Source organism: Cyanistes caeruleus, unplaced genomic scaffold (assembly GCF_971803275.1).
Source record: "Cyanistes caeruleus unplaced genomic scaffold, bCyaCae1.hap1.1 HAP1_SUPER_30, whole genome shotgun sequence".
Taxonomy (NCBI): domain Eukaryota; kingdom Metazoa; phylum Chordata; class Aves; order Passeriformes; family Paridae; genus Cyanistes; species Cyanistes caeruleus.
Window position 1 is genome coordinate 2887775 of NW_028256295.1, and position 12202 is coordinate 2899976.

At 55.6% G+C, this 12202-nt stretch overlaps 3 protein-coding genes across 3 annotated transcripts in view; all 3 read left to right on the plus strand.

Moving 5' to 3' along the window:
- Positions 1-12202, plus strand: part of LOC147645291 (uncharacterized) — a 409208-nt gene that overhangs the window by 327018 nt on the left and 69988 nt on the right. The window lies entirely within an intron of this gene.
- Positions 1-12202, plus strand: part of LOC111922621 (uncharacterized) — an 813543-nt gene that overhangs the window by 316081 nt on the left and 485260 nt on the right. The window lies entirely within an intron of this gene.
- LOC147645304 (serine/threonine-protein kinase pim-1-like) lies at positions 5116-6143 on the plus strand. Its single transcript, XM_086874734.1, has 3 exons — positions 5116-5184; positions 5581-5951; positions 5984-6143. Exons 1-3 carry the CDS (start codon positions 5116-5118, stop codon positions 6141-6143), a joined length of 600 nt encoding a protein of 199 aa, XP_086730860.1.

Genomic DNA, 12202 nt, shown 5'->3' on the forward strand with positions numbered 1-12202 from the left:
CTCACCGGCAAACTGTGTGCAGGCCCGCTCCTGGAGGAAGGTGCCGCAACCGAAGTCCATCAGCTTCATCTCGCCAGTCTCCGGGTTGACGAGGAGGTTCTCTGGCTTGATGTCCCGGTGCAGGACACTGCAGGCGGTGCAGTGCCACACGGCCTCTAGCACCTGCCAGAAAAGCCAGCGTGCCGCCTCCTCGCTCAGGAACTCTTGCTCCAGCAGGATGCGCAAGAGATCCCGAGATTGCTCCGGACGCTACATTACCAGCACGAAGCTGTCAGGCAGCTGGAACCAGTTGAGGAGCTGGATGATTTTGCAGCAGCCAAAGCCCACCTTCTCCATCAGCACGATCTCCAGTGGAACCACAGGTGCCATCGGGCTGTGAGGACGAGACAATGCCTCCATCACAGGGCCTGATACTCCCAGGAACCCCCCGAGTGCCCGCCAGTGCAGTGGCCACAGCCAACACCGGCCACCTTGCTCTGACCTGCTTCTAGGCTGGTCTCAGAAGCCCTGGCCTGGCCTGGGAATGCCCCTCCAGAGCCCCATGGGAGCCTCAGACAGCTCCTCAGGTCTCACCTGCTGGTACGGAAGCCTTGTTGGTATTTGGTGGCTCTATGGGAGCAGCTTCCTGGAGATGGAGGAAACTCCCTGGTCCCTTGGGAATTGTCTCCTCCACCAGGCACGGGCTGTTGCCAGCTGGCACGTCCAGGACCGTGTCCTGGGAGCTGTGGTCCGGCAGCTGCTGGCTCCAGGACACTTGCTGCTCCTCCACCTGCTCCTGAGATGGCTCCCCTGGGTCAGGCTGGGCTCCCACTTTGACCTGGGGGCTTTCCCTGGCCATGGCAGTGCTCAGGGATGCGCCCATGTTGTTGAAGTCCAAGGGTCCAGGGAGCTGGGAGACCTGTCCCTGGGCTCTGCACCTTCTGCAGGCTGACAGGTCTGGCTGAGCCTCTCTGAGGGATGGAGGCTGTCAGAGATAGCGGAGGCTCCTGGCACCATGGACGTTCTCTGACAGCCTGAGCTCCTTGCATGGATGGCGGGTCTTCTCTGCTGTGCCATCCTTGCAAGGCTTGAGGCTCTCCCACCGATGTCCAGTCTTGCTGGGAGCAGCCTCCTGAAGGGATGGTGGCTTCTGGAGAAGCTGGGCGAGCCACAGCAGGGCAGGTGGCCTCACCTCATCAGCTTCTCCAGTTCTTTCCACAACGCCAGCCACATCCCAAAGAAGAGCGGCACAGATGTCCCATTGTGTGCCCAGTGCCGGATCATCACTTCCTGCAGCTCTTGGGCCACTGCCATGCAGGGACTGCAGCTGCAGGAGCTCTCCAGAGGGCTTGCGGGAGCACCTGGCCGCCGGCGAGCGGTGGCCCGAGGCCTGGAGAACCTGGGAGCCTCAGGGGCTGCTCGGTTCCTCCATGGGCCTCTGGTCCTAACCCTGGGCGCTTCCTCGTCTGCCGCCTCCATGGTTTCCAGTGGCCACCGGCCCAGCAGACAGCCACAGCGGCCAGCAGCAGGACAAGGGCAGCCATCAGGACGCCACCGTCACCCATGGCTACGGCACGTCCCATGGCGACTGCACTGGCAGCTGCGGGGGCTGGCCCGGTTTATATAGGGCTGGCGTGGTGATGTCACAGTGCTGTGGCCAGGACAGCTGTGTGACATCACGGCCCTGCATCACACCAGAGCTTAACCCCTTTGTGACATCACGGCCCTGCGTCACCCCAACCCTCACCAGTTCCACGGGAGCGAGGAAGGGGCTCCCTGTGGGCACTCGAGCACCCTCTGGAGCAGAGGAGAAGGAAGATCCTTGTCTAAATAGGACACGGGGATGAGGAGGGGAACGGTGATGATGTCACCTCCTTGCTGGCTGAGCATGGGACATGGATTGTCCAGTTGGGGATTGCAAAGTCCATGGACAGGACAAGCCCTGCTTAGCAACAGGGAAACCATCGGTGTGCTGTCCACTACATTCCCATGCTGAATCCGAACTTGGATTCAAATCTAATTCTGTGCCTCTTTCTGGGAATTAAATGGATCCTATCCCATTGAAAACCAGTACCTTTAAAACTTTAGGTTTCTCTGACTTCAGGGAATTGAGGTGCAAAGAAAATGAAATAATATGATGGAGTTTGTGTCCACCTAAAATTAACACTTTAATGAGAAATAAAATAAGGACAACGCCCATAAACCGTACGCAGTATAGGGACAAACTGCAAAGACTGGGACTACGGGCAGACACAAAAATATATAGGGTAGGTCTGAGGACAGAGTCTGAGGGCATGGGTCCAGCCACAAACTGGGGTTAGAAATATGCAAAATACTGCAACAAATAACAACCAATCAGGGGAGAGAACCGGGAACATTCTAGAAACATAATCTTATAAGGGGTGAGATGATTAACATATTAACTGCCATAATCCCTTTCTCTTTGCCACAACTTAATCAAATGCTTCCCAAGGCTTGAACTTAATCCCTCTTTTTTTTCTGGGTGAAATTCAGCTGGCTTGGATCCCCAGCGAGACCCATTCCCATATCACATTAGTCTGTTCTTCACCCAACACTCCCTGTCCCCGTTCATTTCACACCAGCACTTCTGCTTCAGAAGGATTCTCTGAGGGACACAATTAAAAGTCTCTCATGGAATGGGAGGATCCAGATTTAACAAGTGGGAAAGAGTTTAACCCCACTATCTGTTTAGCTGGTCCCGAGGGTGGAGACCTGAAGGAAACTCATGACTGGATTCAGGTCATAGATCTGCAGATGCCAAGGAGATATTAAATTATCCTCCTTGGAATTAAAGCTGGGAATTTTTCTTTCTCTGGAGCAGTAAATTAGGATGTTGATGGGCCCCCCTTCTCTGCTCGCTCTGACCCTCCTGCCCCAGCCTCGCTCGGTTCCATTCACGTTCCTCCTGTCAGGGACACTCTCCACACAGATCATGGCTCGGATTCCTTGGATCCTCAGCACTGTTTTCCTGGATTTTAGCCAGGGCTGTCCCTGGTTTTGGGGCAGGCTGGAGCGTGTGGAGCTTTCCGCAGCCACCGTTAGGGGTGTGTGTCTTCCTTTTCCTAGCAATTTCCCTCTGTCTTCCCATTACCGACGTTTCTCCTCTCCACCTCTTCCAGCTCCATGCCATGTTGACAGGAGCTCAGAAAGAGCAGGAAAACAGAAACAAGCTCCACAGCGAATTCCTGGAAGAAAAATCCATGGATGGTCAGGTGACTGCTGTGGCTCCTTCCTGAAAATCGGGGCTGTTGGGAGCACGGCACAGGGTGTCCCAGGACTTAGAGCTGGACACTGAACCCTCCTGGATCTCCTTGGCACCCGTCCCAGGCAGGGATGGTCCTGGATATCCTCCTGGATCTGCCCCAGGACAGTCCCTGCTCCCTGGGGCGGGATGGGATGGGTAGAGGACAAGGAATGAAGGTCAGGAGAAGAATACAGAGATGCTTCTTGCCTCTGCAGCAAGAAATTTGGTGCACTGAAAGCTCAGCTGGAGACGAAGGTGGCCAAAAATGTGAGGCACAATAAAAACTGACTTGTTAATACATTAAAAAAAGAAATTATAGAAATTACATCGTCCCCTTCCAGGATGTGGATGGTCACCTGACAAACATGGACATAGACACAGTGCAGGTTTTCTAATGCATTTATTGCCTCTGTCTTCAACACTCACCCCTCCCTTCCCAGAGGAAAACATGCATTGTACCAAGGGACACTGCAAAGTCCTTGAAGAGGGCAAGCCCTGCTCAGCAGAAACCAAACCACTCCTGACTGAACCACAGCATTCCCATCTTGAATCCAAACCCAGCACGTGCCAGCTCTTGGGAAGAGAGGAACCCCATGGCAGTCAAAACCAGAGCAGTGGGACAAGCATGAGCGCTCTTTGGAATATCTGGATTTATTTAGAACGGAGGCTCTGCAGAAGTTGGTGAGCTGCTATGAGAAAACTTTTGCAGCCCTCGCCAGCCATTTCAGGAGAGCTCCCCAGAGACAGAAGAACTTCACCTCCCTTTGTCTCTGGAGGATCTTCTCTGGCACAGGGTAGTGATTGTTTGAAGTTGGTGCCGCTGCAGTGTCCTGGGAGCTGGGGCTTGACACAGGTGGCAGCAGCACTCTTCCTGATGTGCTGCCACTTGCTCCAGGGAAGGATTCATTGCAAGGGGCTGAGCTCCGGTTCTGATTTCCAGGCTTTTCCCGGCCATGTTCATCTTCAGGGATGAGCCAGGGCTGTGATCCCTGAATTGGGTGGGGCTGTGATGTCACAAAGGGGCTGAGCGCTGGGGTGATGCAGGGCCGTGATGTCACACAGCTGTCCTGGCCACAGCACTGTGACATCACCGCGCCAGCCCTATATAAACTGGGCCAGCCCCCGCAGCTGCCAGTGCAGTCACCATGGGACGTGCCGTAGCCATGGGTGACGGTGGCGTCCTGATGGCTGCCCTTGTCCTGCTTCTGGCCGCTGTGGCTGTCTGCTGGGCCGGTGGCCACTGGAAACCATGGAGGCGGCAGACGAGGAAGCGCCCCAGGGTTAGGCCCAGAGGCCCATGGAGGAACCGAGCAGCCCCTGAGGCTCCCAGGTTCTCCAGGCCTCGGGCCACCCCTCGCAAGCGGCCAGGTGCTCCCGCAAGCCCTCTGGAGAGCTCCTGCAGCTGCAGTCCCTGCATGGCAGTGGCCCAAGAGCTGCAGGAAGTGATGATCCGGCACTGGGCACACAATGGGACATCTGTGCCGCTCTTCTTTGGGATGTGGCTGGCGTTGTGGAAAGAACTGGAGAAGCTGATGAGGTGAGGCCACCTGCCCTGCTGTGGCTCGCCCAGCTTCTCCAGAAGCCGCCATCCCTTCAGGAGGCTGCTCCCAGCAAGATTGACCATCCTTGGGAGGGCCTCAAGCCTTGCAAGAATGGCACAGCAGAGAAGACCCGCCATCCATGCAAGGAGCTCAGGCTGTCAGAGAACGTCCATGGTGCCAGGAGCCTCCGCTATCTCTGACAGCCTCCATCGCTCGGAGAGGCTCAGCCAGACCTGTCAGCCTGCAGAAGGTGCAGAGCCCAGGGACAGGTCTCCCCGCTCCCTTGGGCCCTTGGACTTCGACAACACGGGCGCATCCCTGAGCACTGACATGGCCAGGGAAAGCCCACAGGTCCAAGTGGAAGCCCAGCCTGATCTAGGGGAGCCATCTCAGGAGCAGGTGGAGGAGCAGCAAGTGTCCTGGAGCCAGCAGCTGCCAGACCACAGCTCCCAGGACACATTGCTGGACGTGCCAGCTGGGAACAGCCCGTGCCTGGTGGAGAAGACAATTCCCAAGGGACCAGGGAGTTTCCTCCATCTCCAGGAAGCTGCTCCCATAGAGCCACCAACTACCAACAAGGCTTCCGTACCAGCAGGTGAGACCTGAGGAGCTGTCTGAGGCTCCCATGGGGCTCTGGAGGGGCATTCCCAGGCCAGGCCAGGGCCTCTGAGAGCAGCCTAGAAGCAGGTCAGAGCAAGGTGGCCGGTGTTGGCTGTGGCCACTGCACTGGCGGGCACTCGGGGGGTTCCTGGCAGCATCAGGCCCTGTGATGGAGGCATTGTCTTCTCCTCACAGCCCGACGGCACCTGTGTTCCACTGGAGATCGTGCTAATGGAAAAGGTGGGCTCTGGCTCTCGCAGAATCATCCAGCTCCTCAACTGGTTCCAGCTGCCTGACAGCTTTGTGCTGGTGATGGAGCATCCGGAGCAATCTTGGGATCTCTTGCACGTCCTGCTGGAGCAAGAGTTCCTGAGCGAGGAGGCGGCACGCTGGCTTTTCTGGCAGGTGCTGGAGGCCGTGTGGCACTGCACTGCCTGCGGCATCCTGCACCGGGACATCAAGCCAGAGAACCTCCTCGTCAACCCGGAGACTGGCGAGATGAAGCTGATGGACTTCGGTTGCGGCACCTTCCTCCAGGAGCGGGCCTGCACACAGTTTGCCGGTGAGCCCAGAGCGCGGGCCCTGCTCCCAGTGCCAGGCACTGCACAGCCCCCTTCCCTCCTGGGCCGCGGGGTGTGACATTCAGCCGGCTGTTGGAGATGGTGTGCGGGTTCCTGCCCTTCAAGAACGAGCGTGACACCGTGTTGGGGCAGCTCTTCTTCCCGCAGGAGGTCTCTCCAGGTTGGTACGCGGCCTGAAGCAGGCAGGCTTTGGCAGGTGGCACCGCGCAGCCCAGCCCGGCCCTCCCGCAGCTCCTCGGGACGTCCATGTGCCCTCAAGGGCCGGCTGCAGCAGGTGGCCCGTGGCAGGCTGGGTGTGGCACGCTTGGCTGAAGGAGGGGACACTTGTCCTGCCGTGCCGCTCTCCCGCCAAGGGCAGCTCCCAGCACACGCAGCGTGGCCCGGCTTCTGCAGGCGCCGGGAGCAGCTGGGCAGGAGCCTTCTGCAAGTGAGCGCCGCTTTCTGCCTTCTCTCCCCAGAGTGCCAACATCTCATCCGCTGGTGTTTGTCCAAGCACCCCATGGACCGGCCGGTGCTGGAGCAGATCTTCTACCACCCTTGGGTGTGGGCAGGCATTTCTGATGCCTTGGCGCAGCCTCTGCAGCACCCAGTTCCCGTGTCCCACGCAGGACTGAGGGCCCAGGAAATAAAACAACCCAAAACCCATTGCGGGCCTGGAAGTTTTGTCCTGGTTAGCAACTTCAGCTAAGGGAACCTCTTAGCAAAAGGGGTAATCAGAGCGTTCCCCTCAGCCTTTGTCAAGCTTTTGGTGCCTTTCCTCCAGGTTGTCCCTCAAAATCAGAGGGGGGTGGAGCCTGCACCTGTCCCCCCAAATCGGTGGGAGACAGAGACTTCTCCCAGGCCCCTCAAAACTGGAGGAGGATGGAGACTATCCCCGGGCCCCCCAAACTGAAGGGAGATAAATACCTGGCAACCCAAAATAAGAGATGGATGTAGCCCAGAGCATCCCCCAAGTCAGAGGGGGAAGAGGAGACTGCCAGCCCCCCCAAAGAGGAGGGGAATTGTGCCTGTGCCAGCCCCACAAATTGCAAGGGGACAGAGAACAGCCCTGGCCTGGCAAAGGGCAAAGAGCGGCCGGGGGCTGCTGGGATGGTGACAACACTGGCACCCCCCAAATCAGAGAGGGACAAAGAGCCCGCACAGGCTTCCCAGAAGCAGAAAGGGGGCAGCAAATATCCCCTGTCCCCCTAAGTCGGAAGGGCACAGACACAAAAGGCCCCACAAAAAGAGCATGAGGAACCAAGAGCACTGCTGGCCCCACAAGGGTAAGGAGGATGGAGAAACTCCCCATCTGTCTTTGTTCTGGAAGACAGGTGTCTGCTAGGGAGGGCAGGGGCCTCCCCTGGAATGAAAATGTAGACCCCCTCCCTCTGAATTATTATAATTCTAAAATCAAGGGGCTTTCAGGCAGAGATCTGAGGATAGGAATAACAGTTCTTTATTAGTATTTATAACCAGGCAAACAAACAACAATAACTACAGCATTAGCAAGAAAACAGAACCAGGGACCCCGTGACAGCTTTCTCGGCTGAGATGGGATGGAGGAGAGGCTTTGTTTTCACAAACCCCCTCGGGCGGGCAGTCCCGGTGCTCCTGCAGGGCTCTGAGGAACACTCAGCTGGAACAGCAGGGATGAGCTGAGATCCTGGGCCGGTGGCTGAGGTGGATCAGCAGCTCCACGGCGGTGCCTGGCACTGCCACACGTCCCGGCAGGACAGGGGGTGCGAGGCCACCAACAAATAGGGGAGGAGGAGAAGAAGCAGCAGCTCCGTGTGAGTGATGGTGAAATTCTCTTGTGCCCACCGCAACATCTCTGCACCCAAAGTGTCCTTCTCTGAAGCTGAAGAAAGCCCCCCAAACTGTCCCCATCCTCCTTTTTCCTGCCCCCTTCCAACCCCCTGGTCCTGGCCAAACTCTTTGTCTTTTGTCAAGCACCCACCAAGTACCCACAGTTAGGTTTTCCCCACAACTAATGGGTAAAAATTCCATGGGCAAGCCAGAACTAAAAAAAAAAAGGGACACCTAACCCCCAACAGTGTGTCTTGATCCCTCTTAGAGTAAATATTATCAATTAAATGCAACTTCCTGTTTAATTGCAGAAATGGAAAAAATGTTCCAGAATTCTAAAACTACTTTGAAAACTATGTTATTAATATGGAAAAAGGGAAGAAACATTTGGGGATTGCTTCCTACTAAAATAATTCTAAATGTTTCAAAAAATTTCTAATTTTTAAAAATAAAAAATAAAGATAACAAGGTGGGTTCCCCAAGCCCGGCTGCTGCCTGCCCAGCCAAGGCTTTGGCCAGCCAAGCAGCTGTGCCAGTGCTGGTGGTACCAGCCAGAGCCCAGAGCAGAAGCCCAAAGGTGTTGCTCAAGCTCTGCCTTGGCAGGAGGGTCCTGCCTTCAGTCCTGTCCAGACACCAGGGCCAGCACTTTCAGGGACAGAGGGTCCTGGTCTGGGTGGTGGCCGCACAGCAATAAGCTGATAACTCAGCATTGGCAAGGAAAACAGACACGGGCTTGGAGACTCAGGAAGAGAGGTGCAGTTCTCCCTGACTGAGTGTAGTGATTTACATTCACACTGTTATAAATGCATATCATATTATTGGCTTTTTGCAAATATTATAAAGAATGTTTTATGTATAATATTAGAAAATCTAGCTGTATTAATATGGTTTCCTTTATTTCTGTTATTGATGAAACATTGAAATAGTGGTATAATACATATATGTTAAGCTTTGGCATAGTATTAAAACAAAAACTACTTTAGTTTGTATAACCCAAAGACTGCAAAAGATAGCTGGAGACTCCCCCTACATTCAGAAACTATCTTACCCAGATGAAGACAGCAGTGACCAGAACTCTGGGGGAGGAATTTATTGCATTTCCGTTATCAGGAAATGTAAATCTCATTGGCGCCAAGAAGATTGATCTATTGGGAAGGGGGCAAGAGAAAACTAAACAGAAGAACACCAAAGATCCTAAGAAGAATGTATGAATATGCATGAGAATTTATGGATATGTAGTAGGATTCTGTTTTTAAGGGACAATCCTTTGTTAGTAAGGTGTGCTCTCTTGGCTGAATGCAGAGACACCTGGCCGTATCTATGTACTTTATTTTTAGCTCCAAATCATCTTTTTATTAAACCTTTAAATTCTATAAGAAAAATATGTGAACCTCATTTTTCACAACACTGAGCTGTTTGGCCGGACATCTGGAGGTGCAGAGGCGCTCCTGTAGAGAAAGAAAGTGGCTGAGGCCCCCAGCTGCTGCTGGCACACAGAGACCCTCCTGCACAGCAGGGCCCAGAGCTGCCAAGGCTCCCCAGCACGGCTGGAGCTGCTGGCACAGCTTGGCCCAGCTGGACAGCTGCCCCTCAAGGCCCTGGAGAGCAGGGGATGGCTCTGGGCAGGGTCCCTGGCCAGGAACAGGCCCCAGAGCACCTCTGCCTTTCAAGGGCAATCTCGTCCCCGCTCTTTCTCCTACCCACCTTGCTTTGCCTCTGCCCGCTGCTCCTGGGGCTGCTCTTGGCCAGGCAGCCTCAGTGGCAGCCAGCACTGGCTGCAGCCCCAGCGGGCTCCCCAGGACAAGGCCCAGCAATTAAGAGGCCAATGAAAGGTCTGGGCAGCAGCAGAACTCTCAGCAGAGTTATTTGGGCAGCCATGGACTATCCACAAGTCCACAGCAGCCTCACTGGGAATATTTCTATTCTACAATAACTTTCAAAAGAAGCTGTTTGAGGGAAAGATGAACGAAACACTCACTGTTTTCTCCTGCAGGCATACCAGATTCCAACACCGCATAAAACGAAGAAATGCACCAAACAAAGCAGGCCTGCCATTAATTCTAGCCAACAGCGTGTTCCTTGACAGAAACCTCGTCCGATGCCCTTCTGGGAATTGGGAACACGTGTTGTGCCGGCTGCATCTGTGGGAGCAATGGGCAGCGTGAGGCCTGTGCTGTGCTCCACGGCTGAGCTGGCAGCACGGTGGGTATGTCCAGGATATTCCCTGTTTCCCCCAGAGCTGGGGCCTGCAGGCACCTTGGCACCCCTTGGCACAGGCTGTGCCACACAATAAAACCCAGAAAGCTGAGAGGGGGACCTAGGGACAGCACAGCTGCTTGGGCAGTGGCTCCTTCCAGGGCCACGGGCCAAACCCATCCCTGAGCAGCCACTGCCACCCCTGACCCTCCCTGCTCTGTGACAGCTCCCCCAGCCCAAGGGGACAGAGCCAGGCCCTGTCAGGGGCCAGTGCAGCCCCTGCCCAGCTGGGAGCCAGGGCTGGCTGTGGCCCTGGGATCGCAGCAGGGCTCCCACTCGGGGCTGCTCCTGTGCCTTGGGCCTCTGGATGCTTAGGGCCAACTCTGGGAGCAGCTGCAGTGGGATGGACACTGGTGCAGGAATCCCGATTCCCAGGGGCTGGGAATGAGCTCCAGAGGCCTGGAAGCTGCAGCACCTCCAGCTTTGGCTGCTGCTCAGCCATGCAAGGAGGGGCCCTGTGGGAAGAGCTGCTGGCACACAGCCCCACCGAGGGCTGAGCCCAGCACAGCAATTACCTCCTGTGCCTGGGCCCGTGCCTGCAATTGCCTCCCTTCGTTCAGGAAATGCCGCCTTCCATAGAGCCTCTCTGTCCATCCCTTGAGAAAGGAAGAGGCACAGCTGGATCAGATGGAACCATCACATAGCAGGGAAGTGGCCTCTTCAGGAGGCAGTGCTTGTCAAAGACATGGAAGAGGATCAGGAAAAGGCTCAGGCTCTCTCTTGTCCAAACCACCACCTCTCCTGATCTGCTCAGAGACCAGGAAGTTGCAGAGGATCTCAAGGTGTGCATGGGCCATGGTGCAGTTTGGGTTCCCTGTCTGCTGATGCCAAATGCCTTCCTGCAGAGGCTGGGCAGAAACTGCATCCAGGCCAGGCTGGGAAACAGCCCTGCAGGGCTTGAAAGCAGCAGCAGGGCAGCGAGGCTGCCATGGATCCCTTCCCATGGTGCAGGGCATGGCATGTCCAGAAAAAGCCCCCGGCTGCTGAGTCTCAGGAAAGGCTGAGGGAAATGCACCCACCACGCCCTTTGAGCAGTTCCTTCTCTATTTCTTTCAGGATGTGGTGTGACTCAAGTGATTCTTTCTGTCCTGTGGCTTTGTTCTTCCCTCTCAGAGGACCTTAACAAAAATAGTTGCATTTGCCAGGAATGGATCCCAGAAAAGCAATGCTCAGCCTGTGGGTAGGGCAGGGACACACCACTCACCCCTGCGATGGGAGCCGGGCTTGCGGGCAGTGATCAGCAAAGGAGCTGGGAAAGTCCTCCCTGCAGACACACCTGTAACTCAACAGCCACAGAAGCTTCTGTCATCTCTTCTGATCTGCACAGGCAGCACTGAGCCTCAGGAGCAGTGAGAGGATCACACAGGGAGAGGGCACACATGTGCATGGCTCTATCCTGGCACCATCAGCGATGCTCTCCTGGCCAAGCCTTGAGCTCTGAGCTGGCAGCTCTCCCAGGGGGAAAGGCCTTCACCTACCCTCACCATCTTCCAGAGCCTCAGTCCTGGGTGTGGGTTGGGAAGCCAGATCACCTTCAGCAAGAGGCTTGGCTGAAAAAAAAGGTAGGACAGAACAGCTCCCGTGGCTCTGTAGGAGACCCTCAGGCTCCCTGGGGCTGGCAAAGGAGCCACACAAGTCACAGCCCTGGGGCACAGCCCTGGGCCTGGCCCTTCCCTCTCTGCTCTTCTCCGTGGCTGCACAGAGCACATGGAAGGAGACACTGGCATTACACACGGGAAGAGATTGGCAGCTAAATGCTCCTTCTTCCCACTGGTAGTGACCTGTGGGATCCCTCAGGGCTCTAGAAGGGAGCAGGGCGAGGTTTCCAGAACCCATCAAGCCTGAGATTATGTTAAGAGATATAGCACATGAGTGAGCTCTTGCCGCCTTGTCATTTTGTGTTCTGTCAGTAAAGGGAATAGAAGAACTTGCCTCCAGCATTCTCCAAGATATTCAAAGTATCATTCAGTAGCACTTCCAAATAATTGAGGTTGTGTTCCAAATCTAGAAGGGAGCACAGATCAGAACAGTTTCCATGGTGTTCCGAGATCCCCTTCTATCTTAGGGAACGGGGCAGTGCAAGGGAGTCACGCTAAGGCTGTGGGTGCCAGATGTCAGTGGACATGGCCACAGCTGCAGAGGGGCCTGGGGGCTCTGGGCTGGCTCCTGGTCACTCTCCACCCTCTTTGCAG

What these genes read in the sequence shown, in the direction of transcription:
- LOC147645304 (XM_086874734.1), top strand. Translation starts at nt 5,116, where the DNA reads ATGGCCAGGGAAAGCCCACAGGTCCAAGTGGAAGCCCAGCCTGATCTA. An exon ending in GGGAGCCATCTCAGGAGCAG is followed by an intron (nt 5,185 to 5,580) that starts GTGGAGGAGCAG and finishes TTCTCCTCACAG; the next exon opens with CCCGACGGCACCTGTGTTCC. An exon ending in TGCACACAGTTTGCCGGTGA is followed by an intron (nt 5,952 to 5,983) that starts GCCCAGAGCGCG and finishes TCCCAGTGCCAG; the next exon opens with GCACTGCACAGCCCCCTTCC.